At 48.4% G+C, this 21953-nt stretch overlaps 1 protein-coding gene and 1 long non-coding RNA gene across 8 annotated transcripts; one reads left to right on the top strand and one right to left on the bottom strand.

Annotated features, from left to right (window-relative positions):
• Positions 1 to 22: 22 nt before the first annotated feature.
• ACSBG2 (acyl-CoA synthetase bubblegum family member 2) lies at positions 23 to 16270 on the bottom strand. Of its 7 annotated transcripts, none has more exons than NM_001397597.1 (15): positions 16191 to 16270; positions 12611 to 12740; positions 9909 to 9988; positions 9350 to 9591; positions 8254 to 8342; positions 7603 to 7723; positions 7091 to 7171; positions 6490 to 6639; positions 6117 to 6293; positions 5247 to 5428; positions 4740 to 4973; positions 4068 to 4285; positions 3052 to 3191; positions 1869 to 2115; positions 23 to 1483 (listed from the first exon to the last, which is right to left on the bottom strand). In NM_001397597.1, exons 2-15 carry the CDS (start codon positions 12733 to 12735, stop codon positions 1368 to 1370), a joined length of 2202 nt encoding a protein of 733 aa, NP_001384526.1. In that variant the 5' UTR covers positions 12736 to 12740; positions 16191 to 16270; the 3' UTR covers positions 23 to 1367. The 7 variants fall into 7 exon arrangements, with proteins under 7 accessions (NP_001384526.1, XP_046760532.1, XP_015155300.2 ...); XM_046904576.1 differs by having other exon boundaries at positions 16011 to 16239; XM_015299814.4 differs by lacking the exon at positions 16191 to 16270 and adding an exon at positions 13075 to 13151.
• Positions 11243 to 12489, top strand: LOC121107740. Its single transcript, XR_005842140.2, has 2 exons — positions 11243 to 11878; positions 12427 to 12489. It is a non-coding gene; the product is annotated as an uncharacterized LOC121107740 (long non-coding RNA).
• Positions 16271 to 21953: the final 5683 nt, after the last annotated feature.

Here is a 21953-nt window from a genome sequence, read left to right as displayed (position 1 = left end):
ACAAAAATCACCGAAGCAAGAATGAAGCACAGGGCATTTATTAGGCATTGCTCTGAAAGCTGAGACATGTCCAACTCACACAGCTGAGAAATGGTTGCACAAGAAGAGCAGCTGTTCCCAGAGCACAGCACCCCCACCATGCAGGCACTTTGGGCGCCTCACTGAGCTGTTTGCTGGGGCTGTGAGCCCAAATTAAATACAGTTATTAGCACGAAACCCTCCCTGAGGTGCCCAGTTCTGAGCACTGCCAACGCGCTCTCACCCCTGCAGGATTTGATGTGAACCAGCACAGAACCGACGACTTGCAGCCAGCAGGTTGCTGGAGCTCTGCATTACTTAATGGAGTTGTTGCTTTTTCCCTGTCTTCCACTTCCACTCAAAGCACCCAACAGCTCCGGGTGCTCCTGCCTTGTCCAGGGAAACAAGAGGCAGAGCCGGCACACAACTCTTTCCACTTCCTTTTCAGATCAAAGATTCCTAGTTTGAAATAAGCCATTTTACAAGCAGTCCTTCATTTGTTGAGGGGATTGAAGGCCCTCCAGGCAGGGACAGAGGGGAAGGAGCCTCACAGAACCACTGGGTTGCTCAGGAGCTGCTGTTCCCTGTGCTGCCTCCTCTAAACTTCTATGTACATCAGCCAACACAGCCCCCCAGCTCTGGAGTGCCACCTAAACAACGTTTCTATGACTGTAAGACTACAGACAGGTTACACACGCGTGCACAGCCTTTTAAAACAATCTAGTCCATGTATACTACTTAAACAATATAATTTATGGTTTCCTTATAGCTCAGGAAGCTGAAACAGACTCCAAGTATTGCACAAACCCACCCAGTGAACTCCAGGTTCCACACAGCCTGGCCAGGGCTGCAGTCCCACAGCGTTGGCCTTACTTAACAGATGATGGTTTGTGGGTAAAAAGACGTAAAACAATTCTGCTGTCATCAGCATGCAGTTAAAACATGCATCGAGGAAAACAACACAGAGTGCTCTAAAAGGAACCCTGCCTTCCCTACGCAGCAGGAAAAGGGCAGATCCTGATTGTTTTACATTCAGTTGGGAAAAGAAAACTTTGGTAAAAGACACACCACACACTATGAACCGACACGGTAAATGCATTGCCCTTATGAAAAGAAAGAAGTAAAAATACAAAGCAGAGCTGGACAGCAAGCTCTCTGCACTCGAACATACACAGGAAAACGGGGTGTGAGCACACTGCAGTAATAGGGCCCATAAACGTACAGCTATGACCTCAGGAAGGCTGCGTGGCTGCTGAACCTCATTTATTTCTGCAGAACCCTCTGAATCTGTTGCAGGGAGCCCAGGCTGACAATGCTGTCCACCAGGGGAAGTTTCCTACCGCCCCACATCACTGCCGAAGTGCGTTCTCTGTTGTCGTCGGTGTGTTTGCATCCGCGTAGAACTCATCAATCAGGTCTTTGTATTTCTGTGCCACCACCGGTCTCTTCAGTTTCATTGTTGGGCCTGTGGAGAACACACAGCGTGGGGCTCTAACAGTGCCAGCACTACAGACAGCGTCCTTTTGGGACACAACTCAGTGCCAGAGTTGAAGCAAGCCTGCAGGATCCGGAGCACAGGAACCAACACCGACTTCTAAGTGCTGTTTGTGATTAATAACACCTCCGTTGCCCCATGGATACAAACAGCACAACCACCCTGCAGCTCACAGCACAAGGGTGCTCAGCTCAGCGCTGCCAGGCGCAGCTGGGAAGTCCGGGATAACCCATCCTGCCCTCCCAAAGGCTGTGACACAGCACAGCACAGCAGGAGGGCTGCAGGTTTCAGGCTCTGTGCTGCCTGTCCAACACCCACAGGTAGAACCACCCCCTGCCCCCCACCCAGCACTCACCCAGCTCTCCACCACCGACAGAAAAGTCCTTCTCCAGCACGACCCACTTCTGGATTTTCTGAGCATTCGAGACAGCTCTCTTGTTGACTTCTGAAACTGCTGCCTGGATGGCTGCATAGACGGCCTTGTCTTTGCTGCTTATGATCTCAGAGACTTTGGTAGCCTTGCTGCCCAGTTTTTGACAATATTCAATAGCTTCTGCAGTGAGGTCATCTCCGGGCTCCCCACTTTCTGTATTTATGATGCACTGCAACACAAGTTAGGAGAGGTCACCCGATGTTGTTAAAAACCCCTTCACCCTCATAAGCCTTATGGCCACAGGAAGCTGCTGTGCCCCCCTCCCCACCTCAGCACTGACTGCCAGTTGGCCGCTTTTTATATGCTTTATACGAACTGCTGCTTCAAATGAAAGCTTCTTAAAAACACCTTCATATCTCCACATACTCAGCAATGTCAGCACCCAGGAGCAAGCAGGGCTCAGAACTCATCCTCCAAATCCTTTCCTTGCTATCCAGAATTAAGCAAGACAGCATTTCCTCTTCTGTGGGCCGGAGCTTTACCTGCTCCCATCCCACAGCAGCATTGCATCCTGCTGGAAGCCAACACCGCCCCTCACCCCAACAGCAGCACCACCAGAGCCTGGCTCAGCATCTCTGGCACAAGGGCAAGAAGGCTGGCAGCTGCAGTCTCACTAATGAGCAATTAACACTGTCCTGGAAAAACAATGGCCTATGAGGTCCCTCCAGCCCTAAACAGAGGCATCAGTACAGTCCACCCCGGTGTCACTGTGGAGTTTAAAGCCACTGTCTTTAAAATGAAATCACTGACATCTCATTACTGTCTGAACTGCTCTGGATACTGAAATTTAGGTAAGAAAAGCAGGTTTCTTTGTTCAGTTTGGCTGCTACGTCTTTTAGTACAGTTTCTGCTTTCTGTCTGAGGTGGTACAGAGATAAAGTTGCCCTGAACAGTGGAACGCTGTTGGCTGATCAGATGGCAAGTGCTCATTTTTCCCTACAGTAAAAGCAGTGTTTGCAACTCAGCTACAAACCGTGCACTGCAGCACCCCCGGGCTCCAGGAGGTACTGGAAAAAGTCACCTCACTGTATTAAACAGATGCAAAATAGTCTGTGTCCTTTCAGCCCCATCCCATTTTCCACTCAGCAGGCACCATCAATCCCACCTTGAGCGTTAGAAGCATGGCAAGGAATTTTGCTTTGTCTCCAACCAGCATGGCGTTGCTGATGATGGGACAGGCCTCTTTTACAGCATCCTCAATTGGAACGGGAGGAACGTTCTCACCTCCTGCTGTGATGATCAGCTCTGGAAAACAATCAGGTCTTGATTACTGCTTACGGCTCCCCTTTTCCTTCCTTCACAACCTGAAATGACTTCATAGCACCTCTGTGGTGACACAGATCCAATGTTGAGTGTGTCCCAACATCTGGAGAAGGCAGTGAACCAGAAAGTCTCAGCTCTCATAGCCTGGCTGGAGTCTGAGGTGTGCAAACGAGCAGCCATGCAAGAGCTGCTCGAATGCTCCACAGATGGTTGCAGCTTGGGAACACGGGGTATGCAGTATGAGCACCTCAGCACACGACCACATCACCTCAGGCTGCAGGGAATTCAACCAACTTGTTCAGAAACTGAAGCCAAAAATTTGCTGAGGCAGAGCAGAGTTTGTAAAGCCACGCATGAAGCAGAGCTGAGCCTTCCCTGGCTGTCTTCTACAGGTTTCTGAAAGCAGCCCCTTTGCACAACCATTTATCTCTTGCTCATGATTAGAGCCTTTCATGAAATTAGATTTGTTTGGTGTTGGCCAAGAGCTGTTGTTGCTGCAAGCCATTTTCACAACAGCATTAAGCTTTGTTTTCTCTTACAGGTTAACCAGCAAAGCCAGCTGGAACTGGAGGGAGCCGGCGGGGCACACAAGGCAGCAAAGCTGCTGAGGAAATCAGAGCATTTCTGCCTTACTCTGCTGACACACATTGGTTTCAGAGGTCATCCTTACCCCTTCACAAGCGTGCCACGTGCTCGCTGGCAGCACACCCTGCAGCCATATTCAGATTAAAATCTTCACAAGGAGAAGTATCTCAATATTCTCCTGTGCAATCCACAGCCACAAAACTACCAGGGCTTTGATGCATCCGACCCCAGCACTGCGTGACCCCAAGACAGAAGAGGGACAGGGTGCATTACCTTTAATCCTGCCAGTGATGTAAATGAATCCATCTTTATCACACTTGCCAAGGTCTCCTGAATGCAGCCAGCCATCTTTGTCAATTGCCTCTTTGGTTTTCTCCTCCATGTTCAAATAGCCCATAAAGATGTGCCTTCCTGCAAAGCAGATCTCCCCAATGCCATCTGCATCTGGTTTGTGAATCAGCGTCCGACAGCCTGCCATCTCCTTCCCACAGCTTCAACAAAGAGAACACAAACACAAGGCTTTTTTCAGTACTCCTATTTTTATATTCAGTAGCTGAACAGCAGCGTGAAATAATAGCAGTACCCACTACAACTACTCCAATGGGGAACTTAAAAGATTTCAAAGGCATCTGCTTATGTAAAGGGAAGTACAGAAAGCTGTTACTGCAGAGAGATCAGTGCTCACACACCTGGTGCTTTCACCCACTGCTCTCAGACACCTGAATAGATCTTCTAATTCAAAGCTCAATTGAATTAGAAGTTTTTGGTGGCAAGCTTCTACTAACAGTGATATTATGCTGCAGACCAAACCCATGGGGACTGAATGAGCCATTCAGAGCTACGGGGGCTGAGCTGCAGTGGGTGAGACAGAGAAGCCAGGCACAGGAGAAACCTTAATGGATCTCTGCTCCTCCCAGCAGAGCTGTGCTTAGAGGAGTTATTTACCTAGTAAGCCTGAATGCTTGAGGTATGGAGACCGTGTGAGGCCCTGAGCTCTCACTCATGCCGTACAGCTCAAACACGGGGATGTTCAGACTTAAGAAAAACTCCAGAGTCTCTCTACTAATGGGAGCAGCTCCTGTGAAGCACTTGGTGCACCGATCCAGCCCAATGGCCTTCCGAACCTTCTTGTACACCAACTGCCTAGCCAAGCGGAAGTTCATGGGGACTTCAGAATGCCTGGGAAGAAAAATTATGACAGGATCTCAAGTCAGGAAGTAAAACACCTCCCCACCCCCCTTCACCCATCTCCTAATTTGCCTTCTTCAGGAAAAAATGACAATAGATGTCACTCCTGCCTCCAACCCTTACTGCCCACCCTCTCGACCAACCATTACATTTGGTTTTTAAATACAGCCCACGAGTTTGGCTTGTTACATGCAATGCAATTCCTCCTTGGGTGTCAAAGTCCTCCGAATATTCCCAGCACCCCTGAAGTTAACTTTTAATTACCCATTCATCCACTTCAGGTTTGTCTGCAGCCCGACCCCCTTGGCCCACGATGCCACTTTCCTTCGGAGCGTCGATGATTTTGCACCAACTGATTTCATTTTCTCCTCTATTTTTTCCCAGACACGAGGAACTCCTAAGAAGGCAGTCGGCCTCACCTCACGCAGGGTGTCTACCAGGGTGCCCTGAGAGGAAAAGAATTGAATACAGCTTTCAAAAGTGCTTTAGTACAGACTCAGGTCAGCGCTGCTCACTAGCCAAGGCCTACAGCTGCCATCGGCTCTTGAGGAATGGATCGTTATCAGCTGAAGTGATAGATGATTATCAGCTGCACTCATTGCTGCTGAGTGCAAACAGAGCAGCACTGAACAACACCGGTTTTCTTCCTGTCATGTTCTGCCAAAGAGCCTCAGAAGCATTCCTACTCTGTTTTGACAAGACAGCAAGGGTCAACACTCCTGATGCCCATGCTGACACAGTGTAGGGACATCAATTCTCTTCCCAGGGCACAGATTTAAAGGTGGGGGCGTTTTGCAATATGGACAGAGCAAATACAGCAAACACAAAGCTCAACCAAAACATCAGGGCACAGAAGTGGTGCCCGATGAGACACCGAGGGGGTCCCAGTTGTGAAGTTCTTGGTCAGCTCATCCTGGCATGTCATACAGACCCAAAAGGCAAAGGTCAGGCTGCCCGCACTCTTCAAACCAACAGACCCTTAAACAGGAGCACTCTGTCACTACACAAACAAACAGAGTCATCTCGTGATTCCAAAAGCTTTGTTAAGCCACCCAGGTTTGTATTTAATTGCCCACTCCTAGCTACACACAGTTAGATAAGCACAAGGTTTTTTTTGTTATTTATTATTTTTACCTTCAATGCATCTGGCTGAGCAAAGAAAACCTGTCCTCCAAATGTTACTGGTAACCAAATATCTATCATCTGTGCAGCAACATGACTGAGAGGCAGATAGCTGACCACCAGCTCTTGCTTTTCAGTAGCTTCCAGCAGCATTAAGGAACGTCCAGCTGCTATCGATGTCCACGTCAACTGCAACAAGAACACAACCCAGCATGAAGCAGCGGCTCTCAGCAGGTACAACACAGAACATGCAGCTCACAAATGAGGGCTGTGACTTGCTGTGACCTTCAGGACAGCCGTGCTCTTCAGCTGACCTCTGCCATCCCTCAGCACCCACCCAGGGTCACAGTTCTCAGAATGGGCATCCACACACAGAGTTACTTACGTTGTCGTGACTGAGCATTACTCCTTTTGGCTGTCCAGTTGTCCCTGAGGTATAAATTAAGGTACAGCACTGGTTAGGCTTCTGTGACTCAATGATTTCACGGAGTTGGGAATCTGGAATATCTTCACCCAGGTCCAGGAACTCTCTCCACTGTATACAGAAGTAAAGAACTTCATCACTTTATAGGCTATAATTCACAAACAAAATTAAGCCCCAGGTGAAGAGTAAGAAACTGTGTTTCCTGTGTTCAACCCTGCAGCAGAATCTCTCAGCCCCACGATGTTTTCCGGCTGCCACAGGAGGTGTGGAGAGAAACAGAAAAGGATCTACCCTGAAGCTTCCCAGTTCTGCAGCAACCCAGGTATGCACCCTGGGAGTGCTAAGCAGCAGTACTTCTGGGACCCAAAGCTGTCAGCATGTTGCACCTTTCCCTTACAACATGGGTTATCAAGGTTTGAACAACAGTAGACATCTACCACTTCAGCCAGGCAAGTGCTGAACCCAGCGTACACTCATCATGACAGTGGAAGGTGATGGTTGCTTCCAAGCCACCAGCTAAGAACAGCCAATACTTACAGTCCAGTAAGATGCCAGTACTTACAGAATACAGATTTGGTCTCTTCTCTTTTAGCTCTTCCCCATACTGGATGATAGCTTTCATGTGAGGTAGTTTATGCTCAATCTGTGTTAGAAAGGGAGATTCATGAGAATGAGCAAACCCTGCTTGGTCCTTTTAATCCTAAGTACACCACCACTTAACATGGCTACTTGCCATTTGAAGTGAAGCTTAGAGAATTTCATCTGTGTTGTTGAAAAAGAAGAGGGAAGCCTCAGTAAAGGCAGTAATAATTGGGACTGACACGTTGCCAGTCAATATAGGGGATTCTCAATTGTTCATTCTAGCTTTTCATACTTGAAGCTCAAGGCTTTGCCATGCTGCAGAACCACCATTATCTTACAGTGAGATTTAGGACGAGTGATCAAACAGGGGACACATCAAGTTGCCTTAATCAGTCCACCTCCGCTTTCAGATCCAGCATATCCTTCAGGTGGATTTACCCTCCCACACCCACCAGCAGGATGCACAGCCTCCAGTCATCCAACTGTATTTACCTCTAAGATTTTCTGCAGCTGTGTGTGGTTTTCCACAACCAGAATGTTGGCACTACAGTTCTCTGCTACATAATGACAGGCTTCAGGAGAGTTCGTAGTGTAGATCCCAACAGCAAGGCCACTGCAACAGAAAAGGGGCAAAAGAAAAAAGAAAAGAGAAAATTCCAGTGTTGGAGGATAAGCACAGTTGTTGGCAAAAAAATCAGATTATTTTAAACTTTGACAGAGGAATACCCTCAGGAAGAACGTCCCATAAGGCAACAAGAAGCAGCAGAAAGCTTAGCCCTAAGAACAGAGGCTTTGTTCTGTGTGTGGGTAATGTCAGAATGGAGTTACTGACCCAAGTGCCTCAGATAGAAGGGTACTGTGGAACTCTGACCTTTTCCAGCATCACATTTATAATCAAAATGTAACTAAAGAGTGCTTTTGGATTAATTTACTGTTCACCTCATTTCAAAAAAGAAGTACCTTGCTAAAATACCATTTCTTGTCTCATTAATTCATAATAAAGTAAAGAGAGTTTAGGTTCTAGCTATCCTCAAAGCAAAGCAGAACTTGCTTTGTTTTAAAACCAAAACTCCTCCTAACATGAATAACAGAATATCTGAAAGCTAAAACAAAATGCACAGTGAGGGCCAAAACTCATCTTACCCTGCAAAGATGGCTCCAATGTCAGCAATGAACCACTCTGGGGAATTAAATCCCAAGATGCACACTCCATGGAAACGCTCCAGTCCCAGCTTGAAACAAAAGATGAGATTACAGCAATCTTGTTTCTCCTTTAAGAACACTTAATTCACAGATTTCTGCTGTGCACCACGTCAGGGGAAAAGCTCCTACTGTTATGTGCAGCAATTCACACACACACTTCCCAAGACTTATCATGGAACCAATTAAACTTTCATATCATCACACTGTCCAACTACATCAGTAGGCAGGAGAGGAAAAATTAAAGGAAAAAGGGATTTTCTGGATTTGCTCAGGTCTGCATTCAATACTATTAGCTCACTGACACGCAAGGGGCTACAAAACTACAGGCTAAGTAGCTGTCAGCTCCCTCTGGGCTTGGGAGGTAAGAGGTTAAGTTAAACAACTGCTGCTGAGACATTTAGTCATTTAGTACAGGTTAGAGAAGTCAGACATGAGTAATGACCAGAACAAGCTCTGATGGCAATTGGAGACACTTAGCTAGGAAACTCCAGCTGCTGAAGTTCATGTCTTTAAATCTGCTTCAGCCATTCTTTGGTTTTGCCCCACAGAGAGTGGAAGTGCATACACTGGAAGATACCACAGCACGGAGGAAAAAAAATGGCTTTAACTTCAGGAAATAAGACTTTCTAAAGATAAGACAGGAAGTTCATGTCATGTTGGTTTCTCTCTTGGAATGCCTTAATATCCAACAGCACAAACAAATGGCTCTTTGAACATATAAGTTGGGCTCACAGAATTCCTTCCAGTTTATTCCTGGAAAGGTAAAAACGTACAGGACTGATGAGGAGCTCTGCCCAGGTTTGGCACATGCCTCAAACACCTCTCCCTCAACATAATGTGGAAACAATTTGTACGTATGTACAAAAACACTGCAGTAATCACCAAGATGTTCACGACATGTTCAAATACTTTCCTGTCACTTTAAGTCTCGTCTGTTTTCAGAGAACCTGCAAGCTCCAGGTACAGCTGACTGCAGCTGTTTCAGCAGCTACACTGGCTGAACACACACGTGGAGCAGAATTCAACAAAAGCTCACCTTCAGAAAGCTCTTGGCTGCTTTCCAGCACTTGTCGTAGTACATCTTATATGTGAGTTTTACCCACTGGCCATTCTTCTTGGATGCAAGAGCATAATAATCACTGTATTTGCTAACAGCTTCTTGGAACACTTCGTGAACAGTCTTTGGTGCCTCGCTGCCCATGCCCTCCTCATCCATCCTCAGTTTCACTTCTCCATCTTGTTGTGTTGTCCACACGTTGGAGGCAGGACGTGAAGAGGCTGGAGATAGAATGGTTCAACACCTCGTATTTAGAAATACTGCTGCCATAATAGAAATATAAACACAAGCAAATGCTAACAGTCCCCCTTTTTTATATTATTATTAAGGACTGAAACACATGATTACCTGGTAGGTATGCATTAGTGACATTAGCCATCTTACTCCTTGGAGCACACTTGTGCTTTGAAGTCTATGCTTAGAGGTTTCTGGACAGACCATCCTGCACTTCTTCCATGGTTACAGTTTTGTAAATCACTCCCTCATTTAAACAATAACTTTATGCACATAACAGTAAATAAGAATGCTTTCCACTTACACGCTAAACCAGTCTTGTTCATCTGAGATCTCTCTGTCTTAGGATCGTCAGCTGGCTTCATGCTGCAGACCTCAACAGTTCTGCAAGGCAAAAGCAATTAGTGCAGGACAGGCACTGAAGAGGCTGAAGAATGCCTGAGGCATGCTTGCTCCATCACTTAATTGTATTAATCCTCATGTGTCAGACAAAGATTAGTGGTTCCTGACGTTCTGTACTTGGCTTTATTAATTTTCCTAGCTCAGGCTGCATGGATGTAGGAACAAAACAGGCCCACCTAAGCAGGTGTGCAATCTTTGCCTGCCCTGCTTTTGCACACGCGTGTCGCTTTACTTGTAAGATACGCTGCAGAAGAATGTGTGGACAAAGCATGCAGAAAGCTGTGATAATTTAACACCAGGTGAATGCTCTGTACATTCTCTGTACTCTGAAACAGTCTGCAGCAGTGAGGAAAGTGAGGACAAAAACAGGCGTGCAGATCTGGTGCTTTTCTCCTATCCATATCATGCAAGTCTAAGTGAGGGCGGCAGCCCTCGAGCCCTTCCTGCCATGCAGTGTAGAACCACCCCAGTGACCCTTTGGGAAAACCCAGAGAGATTTCCTGCAGAAGGTGAGGTCAGCTAAGAGCAGGAAATTGATTTAGCAGGAAATCCTGTTCTTAGGTATTCCTAATAAAGTTAGTCCATCAGGCTCCCACCAGATGTTTGTGAAGTAACTGAAAAGGCACTCTCAGATGTGTCCCCTTTACTTCAGCCATGCTCCTCAAGCAGCTTGCACTGTGGTTCCCTATGAAAGTGGCCCTTTTTACTTTCAGTCTTGCAAGACTTGGTAAAAAGCTCCTGTCTGCATTGGTAGAACAGCGCTCTTACTCTGATCTTTTCCAAAACTGACTTCCATAAAGCATTAAGCGACGAGGACATGGAATAATCAAGTCACAAATCCCACTTCAGATGACAAATTGGAAGCCAGTCCCTGTGAGATTTGGTATTTGAGTCTCTGTGTTCCGCCCCCAGAACAACACCTCCCACCTCCCAAACTACAGGCAGATGACACTTGCTCCCTACCCTGGACAGACCCCACTTGTACCACTGTAGCACGAGGTGAGGCCCAAGCTTTGCTCCACCCAAGATTACATTCCAGAGACACTACAGTTCCACCTTGCCTTGCCAAACAGCCTTCATTGGGGACTTCTGCTCAAGGGTGTCATGACAGAGTATGTTCCTTTATGCCATTACTCCTCCCCATTGCAACACTGAGTGTGGGGCTTCTTGCAAGCACTCAGGGGTGTCCCAGAAGGGTCCTGCTATGACATCACAGAGAGGGCTCGCCAAGTTCTGTCTATAGGCACAGCCTTCTGGCAAAAAGATGGCTCAGTAACTGTCCCTAACCAGGATGCACTCCGTCCCACGCAAACCCTTTAGCCTAACCAAGCAGGCTGCCAGCCAAGCCTCACGTTTGCTTCTCTTTCTGCTGGATCAAAGCAGAGATAAATCAGCCACAAAGCCCCATGTGACTCTCAGTCTAAGCAGTAAATTGCCTCCCTCCAGTTTATGTTTTGTTTGAATTTCTAAGGGACACTAAACAATTATGGCTTTGGACATATGAGAGGATTTAAGGCACAGAGCTTTGACAGCTACTCCTGTGTACTGTCCAAAAGCAGAATAATTTCTACCCAATCTGCAAGGCATAAACCATAGAAACATAAATCAGGTTCCTTTATTTCTCCCAAAGGGATTACAAGATCTTCCTCAGCACACATTTCTTCATCAGTACTGAGAACAGTTTTCAACACAGATTATCCTCCAGTTGCAGAAGGTCTGCATCATTTCTCCACCTGCCTTCGTGGGCAAAGTATGGAAGTGACTCAGTTATGAGAAAAAAAACCCTGCAGCCACTTCCCTTACAGTGAATCAGAAGTCATCTTTTCCTCCTCCATAATATACACAATTCCTACGCAGCCCCTCTCAAAATAGGTAAAGAGAGCCTTGGAAGTCTGCTAGCTATACCCCATTACGCTTGATTAATAATTGATTATTAACCTGCTCTTTAGCATGGGCTGTGTAGATTAATAGAGGGACTACCAGGTTGCCTGGGTTGGTAAAAAAACAGCACAGATGCTGCACAAAGGCTGTCCCTAAAGAGGCTCACCTCTGGTTTACAGCACAGCAATGCTTCACAAGTGCACACAGTGCTTGCTAAGCATTTGATCAGTGTCCTCACGGTTAATTAGCAGTTATCTGGGGCTCCACTGTCAGAAGTGATCATTCTGAAGCTGCAGAACATTCTACCATTCCTATGCATAGAATCATAGGATGGCCTGGGCTGAAAAGGACCACAACGATCATCGAGTTTCAACCCCCTGCTATGTGCAGGATTGCCAAGCACCAGACCAGGCTGCCCAGAGCCACATCCAGCCTGGGTTTCTATCTTTGCTTTGGGTTTCTATCAAACACACACACTACCCCAAGCTCTGCAGCCTGTAGCTACGTACACTAAAAATAATCCTGTTCCTTCTTTTCAGGGGTGAGATCACAGATTCAACTTCTGGATTCTGCTAGTAGTGAGAAACGTTTGAAATTTACCCTAAAAAAAAAAATATCAGTATGTCCCAATTAATCTGAGCGTGTCTGAATACAAGCCATGTGCTGTGCACAAAGGCAACGACAGGAAAAAAAAAAAACAGTAAGATCTTAAATTAGACAAACCCAGCTGAGGAGTTGATTGTGATATCGTCCAGCGACACCTCGCTGCTCCCTTGGGCATCCACACTGAGATAAGCCATGGGGACTGGATCTGCAAGCGTCGAACGTGCCTCTGACTCGCACAGCATCGTCCCTGTAAGAATAGGTTTTAAATCAGGATAGAATCGAATACTACAGTGAGATCAGCCTTAATCGATGGGACTTCCTGACCGTGACAAACCCAGAGCTGATGTGATTCAAGATTGCTACGTCTGCATTAAATATGGTAAATTCTGTAATTAGACAAAGTGCTCCTCGCGTTACGCCCGGTGCATTTGGAAAGCCTGATGACAATTAGATCGCACATCCACTCTCACACTTAACAACGAGTTTGACAATGACAGCTTAGGAAAAAGCACAGCGAGGTTAACGTGACATTCTGCCCCAAACGTTAAGGCTGAGCTCCCAGCCCCCCCCCATTCACCCACCGCAGCTCTCCGGCTCAGCCTTACAACGCATGGTCCACGCCTTTGTGCAGCCTCTCCTCCCGCAGCCTCTCTGAACCAGCGCCGATGCAGAACATCCTTTATTTTTAAACTAGCGCCCATGAGGCAGATCTGGAGCATCTTATGTCATGTGCTCCCTGCCTCGCAATTGGAAGCAGCCCGTCACCCCACACCGCCGCCTAATGAGGAAGCTCTGGCCCCACGCCTGCCTGCCATGCTCAGCTCTCGGGGCGTGGGAGGTTCGGGGTTCCTCTGTGCACGCCTGGGGCAGCTGGGGGGGCTCAGCCCCCTTCATTCCAGCTCCCTGAGGATTTAAAACCCCTTCTCACCAGAATCGGTGCTTGGCAGCTGCTGCGTTGTCAGCACTGCCTTCAGTCCTTTGTCGTTAAGGGGTTTCATCATCTAAATGAAATATTTTCCTATCCCGAAAGCAACGTTGGTTTTATTTAAGGGTTTACAGCCACCGAAAGCTTTTGATGCTCACAATCTGACAGGCTGAGCTTCCACTGCTTCCCTGAACGTGTAACTGATCAAAAGTGAATCTTATCCTTCATCCTTATAAGTGGATTTTAGCATGCCGTGTGGTGCCTCCTTTAGGGCAACAGAAAGCAGGCAGTGCGAGGGGCACGTTTGTCTGAATGATGAGAGATATTAGCAAAAGGAAAGAGACTTTTCTCTAATGAATCGGATGTGGCCAAACTGGGCCTGGAGGAAGAAGTGGCTGCAGCATCCTGCTTCTGACAGCAGTGGAGGAAGGCACAGCCAGCCACAGTTCACAGCATGCAAACCTGCTTTCTTGGGCTAGAAGCACACTCCCAACTCCTCACCTGCATAAGGACACAATGCAACTGAGCTACAGCTCCCAGTTAAACATACAGTGCAATTCATAAGCAGCACTATTTGCATTATGCAGCTGGGAGAAAACGGGCGTTATCGCTGCAGAGTAGCCCAGTGCTTGTCATACAGCGAAGCACGGGTATCGCTCCCTCCCCCGCCTGCAGGAACTTAAACCCACGTCTACAAGAGCATGCCAGCTTGTGCCTGCCCTGGGTGCCACCAACAGCCCTCCTGCAACGCCTCACCGTGTTACCTGCTGAGCCCCAGACCATGGGGGCAACCAGGGCAGCTGGTCGGTGGCCGTGGGGGTCACAAATGTGGGCACACTGGACACAGCACAAAGCCCGAGGATGTGAGATTGCACAGCCTGGAAGCCCAGGGAGAAGCACCACCGTTGCAGGTGGACTTGGGATTGTCCAGGAGAATGGAGATGTTAATGCCACGTGGCCCTCAGCATCTACTGAAGAGCAGCACAAGCAGCAGCAGTTTTTGGAGTTCCCAAGTATACTCATCATAAAACATCAGCACATGAGCAGGCGGCCAAAGTGCAACCCAGCTGTGTGACTTCCCTTGTGAATGCAGGGCAGAGGGAGCCCAAGGCAGCCATGCATTTTATACAGCAGACGTAGGCTAGATACAAAACCAAAATGCCAACATACGAGCTCTCAGCAGCTCTGTCAAGCACTCTGGCTGTGGCCCTGTGTTCTGTGATGCTTTGCTACAAGCACAGCTGTGCTGCACAAACCACCCCGTGACGCACACTGCATTCCCACGGCAGTTCGGTGGGTGGGGGAGCAGGACCAGGAATGACCACAGACTCTTTGTGGGGGGAATTAACCCTCTGCAACGTGCTGTTATAACACACACCCAGAGAAACGCCTGGTGAGAGAAAGATCCCTTTTAATTACACCTGCGTGAAAGCAGAAGTCATTTGGCTACAAGCTGCCCTCTGCTCTGAGCGCTCCATCCTAGGAGAGCTGCCAGTTTACGAACCATCCCATGGAAACAGCTTCCAAAACAACACAGGAGTGCGACTGTGTGCACACACGACAGGCAGAGCTACAGAGGTGGAGGTTTCATTTATAGTATCTCAACGTGCCTTTACTCAAAGCACACGTGGAGCTTCACAAACACCCGTTCACATTAAGGCGATGCCCATCAGCCATCCCAACTCTCGCTACCACAAGCCTGCTCTGCTCCCTGCTGTTTTCCTTCTGTTTCCACACACAGCCAGCACTTCTCAACCCTTACTACGGCTGTCACATCACCTCACTGGTATCTACAGAGTCCCACCAGAAGTGACAGCCGGACCTCTTGTCTTCTCTGCAGGTTTGCCAAGCGAGAACACGGCACCTCTGCAAACCATCTCTCCCCTCTTCAACGCCACTTTTAAAGGCGCAGCCATAGCAGCTTTCTGAGCACTGCTTCTCCCTGGGACAGCCCTGCCGAGCGCAGCACACGGGGCACCAAACCCACGCAGGTGGGTGAGCCCACAGCAAGCGGGGCGCGCTGAGATCTGACTGCAGGCACCGACCGCACGGAGCCTCGGCCCCACGAAGGCACCCCCGGAGCGGATCCAGCCGGACCCAGAGGGGGCTGTGAGCGGCTGCTGGGCCGCCTCACGTGGCTGTTCTCTGTGCCACGTACACCGCCGGCTGTTCGGCTCCGTGCAGGTCGGGCTGAACCCCCCGCCCTGACTCCCGGGCTGCCCACAGTTCCTCTTTCCCAAAGCACTGCTCGCCTTACGGGGCAACGCGCAGCTGTTTGCCGGGGAAATCCCCTCACGCACAGTCAGGAAGCACAGGAAGACACATTCGGAGACGCAGTGCCAGCTTCGAAAATCCAAGGCGGATTTTCTCTCTGCTTTACCTCACACTCGGAGCCAACCGACCCCAAACTCCCAAACCCCGCTCGGCATCCCCGCGTGGGCGGCGGTCCCTCCCTGCAGCCCCGTCCTGCGGGACCCCCGCAGCGCTGCAAGCCGGGACTTCTCTCCCTCGTTCCCCTCCAGCCCGCAGCGGGCTCTCACTGCCCACCCGCCCACTAACAGCTCCCGGCCCTTCAGCTCCATTTAAAAGCACCTGGTTCCTAAAAGAAGGCTTTGACAGGCGCAGCCCCTCATCAGCCCGATCCCCCCGCGCTCGTCATTTTCCCACAGCCAAAGCTTTTTCCACGCGGCTCCCCGCAGCCCTTCAGCGGCACCGCCGACCCACCCGCCCGCTTCCCTCAGCCCCGCCGCGGGAGCGCGCACGCGCTGTTACCTCAGGAGCGGGCGGGCGCGCGCAACCCCCAGCACGACGCGGGAACAGCGGCCGCGCGCCGCCACGCGGGGCCCTTTAGCGCGCGCGGCAGAGGGGCGGGGCCTTCGCCGCCGCGCGCTGCTCGAAAGACCGCGTGGCCACACCCCCCCCGGCGGAGGTCACTCGCGGTTATTGACCCCGCTCTGCAGCGACACGTGGTGACAATGAGGGATCGACACGCCGAGCACACGCGCCCCTTCCCGGCTGCAGAGGAGGGGTGAGTCAGCCCCGTACGAAAGCAGCGAGGAAGGGAACGCGCTGGGAACAGCCGCACGCCTATTTCCTATCCGTGCTACGAGGGCTTTGCCCCAGCAAACAGAGGAAGAGAAATGGTGCGATGATTGCTCACAGGAAACGGGCTCGTGGAGAGCACCGTGCGGTTGCACCGCGGTAACAGCACCGCGCAGCCCGGCTGCAGCACCCCGTGCTTCCCTGCGTCCCCCTTTGCTTCTTTTATTTGTATAAAAGTGGCCACATAGGTCTTCCACTCTCAGCTGTAAAGTTGGCACGACAGCCAATATAGTGTTTATCCTGACAGCCAAACAGCTGCATCCTCAAATGAGTTATTGCTGCTATCCTGCCAGCACAGACCAAGAATTCCCCAGCCCTGTTTTTCCTGCATATTCCTCTCCCCAGCGCCTCCACCTTCCAGACATCCCTCACTCCCTATGGAGTGCAGGATGCGGGTCAGGTCCTGCCAGCAGCTCAGGGACACAGCTGGAGCAGCAGCAGGTGCAGAGGAGAGGACAGTGCTGAGAACATCACAGCTGCAAAACAGCCACAGCACAGAGCTGGGGCTGCCAAACCGGCCCCAGGAACCTCACGAGGCGAGCTGTGCGGATTCACAAACCCAGGAGCTGTTGCTGTTATGGCCGCCTGCCATCTCTTGCAGCGTCTCCACCCTGCCCCGGCTGCCTCACCTGCTCCTGTAGAGCTCATCCATTTCCATCCAAATGGTGAATTAACGCTGGAGAGTGAGGATACAAACACCACGGAACATGGATTGGAAGGGAGCTTAAAGCCCAGCCAGTTCCAACCCCCCCACCTGGGCTGGGTGCCCCCCCACCAGCTGAGGCTGTGTAGGGCCCCATCTGTGGCCTTGGGCACCTGCAGGGATGGGGCACCCACAGCTCTGGGCAGCAGTACCAGGCCCTCACCATGCTCTGAGTAATGAATTTCATCCTCACATCCAACCTCGTTCAGTTTAAAACCATTCCCTTTTGTCCTATCACTGTCTGCCCTTGTAAAATAATAATAATAATGTCTCCTGTTTCTGAGCTCCCTTTAAGTACTGGGATTGCAATCCAGAGCTGTGGGTAGATCTGTGAAGTTAGCAGCCCACTAACCCCTCTTACTCCAGTGGTGCCTTAATTGTTAATCAGTACCCGCTGTGCTGACAAAGGGCAGACGATTCTTGGAGACCCAAAAAAAGATCCAGCAGCACAGCCCAAAGGTTAACTGATGTGTCAGGAGTAACCAGCTCTATTTTGGATAATGGCCTGAGCCAGCGAGTGACCCAGGGCAAGCTGCTCTTTTTTCTGCTTGTCTCTCAGCGTGAGGTTGCAGCACTACAGAGGTAGATGTCGATGTATCTGCAACATTCAGAGCCAGGGGGGACCACCAGCAAAGGACCAAATGAGAGCATAGCATGTAATCCTGAGCTGCTCTGACTGCCTGGAGGAGATCAGCTTCCACCTCCTCCTAACAACGGGCACAGCTACACGAGCTGTTGCTATTGACAGGCCTAACCCTTTACAAACAAAGATGGAGTCGCCATGCTTGGATTGCTGGGGTGGCAAATGCACCACAGTGACTGCGCCCTTTGTCGAGGATCACTTGTGTGGGCTCTACATTTACAATTAACTCAAGCGGAGTCCCAGGGTTCTCACTTTCCACAGCAACAAAAGCAGGTTGGCCCAAGCACCTCCAGGTAATAGGAATGCTGTACAGAAATGCTGGGCTGAGCTGCAGCTCTGACTGCTGGGCCAGGTGACACCAACAGCTCTTTGCAAACAACAGCTGTTCGATCACCAGCTTGAGCCTGATCTCACCAAATTCTCCTGCCATCAAAATTACAGCCAGCGTGAATTATACATATTGACACACTGAGGCGGGGAGGAAGCATGAAATGCATGTCTTAGTCTTGCACTTGTATCCACTGCCTGCACAGACACTTGCAGTCACTGGGACTTGAAAGGGTTTCATTCCAGTTTCTCATCTGATGCCAGTAAGCATAGCTCTGCGGAAGCCATGTGCTACAGCATGTCTCCTGCCAAGAGCAACAGCCAAAGCAAAGCTGTGAATTTTATAGTAAAGGCCCAGATAGGTGCCTTTACCATAGCACAGCGCCTTGCTGTTTGCATCTGTAAAGCACACCTAACAATTGAAGTCAGTTGTCTAAATGATCAATCTGTATCATGGTGTTAATGCAGATTTTCCAAGTTAACGAAGCTGTCAAATCCTTGTCTGGAGTTCTACTCTTAGGTTGACATAGATCTGAAGAATGGTCACATCTGCTGTCCTGACCAGAAAGGATCCCAAAGCATCAGGGATTGATTACAGGGATTTGGTGGGGAAGAACAGGAAGAGCTCACGGAGTCTGGCTATGGAACAAGCTTCAAGAAAACATCAGGCAACTCCAAAGTATTCCAAAATATTCCAAGAAATGCCAAAAGGAGGTTAAAAACCCACCGCCACAGCACAGCTTTCCCCTCTAAAGAAGCCTTTCCATTATTCTGTTGCTCTTAATAGTGACACAAGAAGAGATTGTGAGACAGGGGGAGATGGTTAAGCAGCCTGAAGTTCTGCTGACAGTGCAGGCTCAGCTGAGGTGGTGTGCAATGCCATCAAGGGCAGAGATGTAGGATAAGAGCCTTAATATGATCCAGGATAAATGCAGATTGGGCCCCTGTACTTCGTGCTTGTGCATGCCAGATCACCTGACTCCTGTTACAAAAACATTTCCTGTGACTTACAAAATTCACTCCACGTTCTGGAAAAAAAAAAAAAGATAATAAATTCCATTTGCAGATTCTTTCCGATCTTAAGCAAAGAATCAGCTCTTAACGCTGCTGTGGATGCACAGAGAAAGTGGAAATAAGTTCCTTGTTTAGGTAACTCATTCCCCATATGGAACAAGTCATATCTGCCCACTTATGTGACCCAAGGCAGTTTACACAACGTACCACTTTCATCACCCTTCCAGTTCATCCCTGGCATTGGATCTGTAAGCTATTCTGGGCTAGCACTCCTCTAATAAAGTTCACAAATTTCCAGCTCCAAAGTTACTGGTAGCAAGTGACTCAACCCAAAGCATAGTTGCACCTCAGGTCAGTGACCTAAAAGATAACAGAAGGGCGGGGGGCAACCGATGCACTACTTCATCAATTTCTACATGAAGGAGAGAAAATGCACTGAGAAAACAGCGCAGTAAATAAGTGGGCCCAAGGAAGGATGGGAGACAGAGGAGTTTGTTTACCACACAGGCATTTCCCAACAGCGCATGTTATCTTTCCCACCAAGGACTTGTCACATCTTTCTGGTCACGTGAAAGAGCCTACAGCAAATAGGTGTAGGTATCTCTGGAGAACAAAGTAAAACAACCCACTAAAATCCCAAATTAAGGTCTAGATTCGTATCAGCTGCACAAATCAGTGTAGCCTTTGCAAAGCCACAGTCTTCAGCAGGACACAGCAGTTGATAAGGTGACCTTTAGCTGACTCAGTAAAGCCAGTTTACAATAACGTGGCTCTCCTACAGCTTGGCTCTCATAAATAAAACTGTAGGAAGCAGTATATTTATCCTGACTGTCATAGGCACTTATGTAAAACATAGCACATTACAAGCACATTCATGAAGAGTGAGGTGTATTAGGATTAGAATTTGTATATATAGTCATTTAGTTTGATGCTAGCTATCGCTTCTCTTTAAAGAACTTATCTGTGTTCCCGGAACACTAAAGCTAAAAACCATGCTAGGATGTTATTTATACCCACAGGTGATTCCACTCTTCCAAAAGAATTCGATCCAAATGTAGATACATACAATGTTACACATGGAAGAGTGGAGTTGCTCCCAGCAGCTCAGAAAGAAAAACACAGCTGCGTCTCAGGAACTTCTGTAAAGCATTACATCTTCCTCACTACTGGAGGATAAAAACAGCAGGCTTGCTTTCCTGATTACCAAGTCAGTTGTTGCAATGGTGTCACAAGGTTTACCAGGCGTGCCTAGCCCAAAGCAGAACGAAGTCATGTCCTATCTGTCCTCAGCATTTAAACTGTGTTGTAACCAAAAAAAGAAGAGGATGAGCACATAATTACAGTAGGACACAGAACATGCACCCTCACTTAATTACAGCAGTCTAGATATCATTCTGTGTCCTTTAGGGCAACATAAACAGTACATCTGCTGATAGTGAGCTGACTATACTTGGACTGCAATGCAATACCTATGCCCTAATAATTCAATCTTAACTGTGAATAATCCATAGGGCTACTTATTTTTGTGTATTTTTCTGAGCAATCTCACTACTAAAAAAAATAACAGAGCTTTAAAATGCTTAGTCATAAATACATTGAACTTACTCACACAAACAACCCAAACCTTTCTCTTTAATTGTTCCAAACTTCAACATTTTGCCACAGTTCAGGAGAGAAGAAGTGACCTGAAAGCATTCACAGGACAGGCAGATGGAAGGCAGCTGATCTGAATTTCAGAACAATTCAAACCCTTCAGGTAACTTATACTACATCAAGTGAGAACATCCATTCAGCTTTGCCCTGGTGCTTGCCCTTCCTACGGGATAGCTGGTGATGCCTACAAAGATGCAGCAATGCAATTCCAAGCATTTTTTGTTGAAGAAAACTGCCCCTCAACAGCCAAATCTGATGGTTTAAAGAAATCATTCTATAGCAGCTCAAATAGTTATCATCTCTCGTTGCCCCCACTTACCTTAGCTGCTGCAGTTTATGGCGTAAGTCAGCCTCGCTTTGCTGCCTCTCTGGCAAAGCCAAGCTTTGCATGGAGGTGGACAAAGCAAAAAGCACATGTACCTTTTGCCTACACAGATGACAGATTTTGGCAGTAAGCTGGAGTGCAAAGATGAGGACGGGTGCACCAAAGTTCACTACAGTTTGTCTATCAAAGCCTGAAAGACTCAGCTATGCTTCACTTACATACAACCAAGATTGCATGCTATCCTTCTAGCAGACCACCAGCAGAAACCCAATCCAACAGTCCTTCCTACATATGTGAGAGCAGAGTCAGTCACCTGAACCAGCAGACCACAGCTTCTTAAGACCCAACAGGATAAGGAGTGAAGTGTTCATCCCAAGCTGCTACCCCACAGCTGGTGGCCGTCAGCCCTGCTGATTTGCTGATGTGCAAATATTTGCTAAGTCATTTCAGACAATTGAAATGTCTTACGCAATGTAAATAGCTTTTCTAAATTTGGGCACCTGATTTTACCTGATACTAATTTTGGTGATCATTTCTCATTTGCACTGCTTTTAACACTCACCACCAAAATGCATGAGAAGGTGGTACAGATTTATGGCAGTAATTATTATCACCTGCATATCTATATCTGAAAGGCATATAACCTTAGTGTAGAACACCCCAATAGCTGGTTTGTTCTAAGGTCTGATTTCACATAGCTGCAGACTGGGCAGCAGTCACACATACTGTTGCATCAGAATAGAAATGGAGAAAATAACTCTACCTGTA

Source organism: Gallus gallus, chromosome 28 (genome assembly GCF_016699485.2).
Source record: "Gallus gallus isolate bGalGal1 chromosome 28, bGalGal1.mat.broiler.GRCg7b, whole genome shotgun sequence".
In the NCBI taxonomy this organism is placed as follows: Eukaryota; Metazoa; Chordata; class Aves; order Galliformes; family Phasianidae; genus Gallus; species Gallus gallus.
This window is presented reverse-complemented; position numbering and strand designations above follow the sequence as displayed.

Coding starts and splice junctions, on each gene's coding strand:
- ACSBG2 (XM_015299814.4), bottom strand. CDS start 13,105: ATGCGTTGTAAGGCTGAGCCGGAGAGCTGCG. Junction 4,974..5,246: donor AACCTGAAGTGGATGAATGG/GTAATTAAAAGT, acceptor TTTTCTTCCCAG/GCATTCTGAAGTCCCCATGA. Junction 2,116..3,051: donor CCATGCTTCTAACGCTCAAG/GTGGGATTGATG, acceptor CTTGTGTTGCAG/TGCATCATAAATACAGAAAG.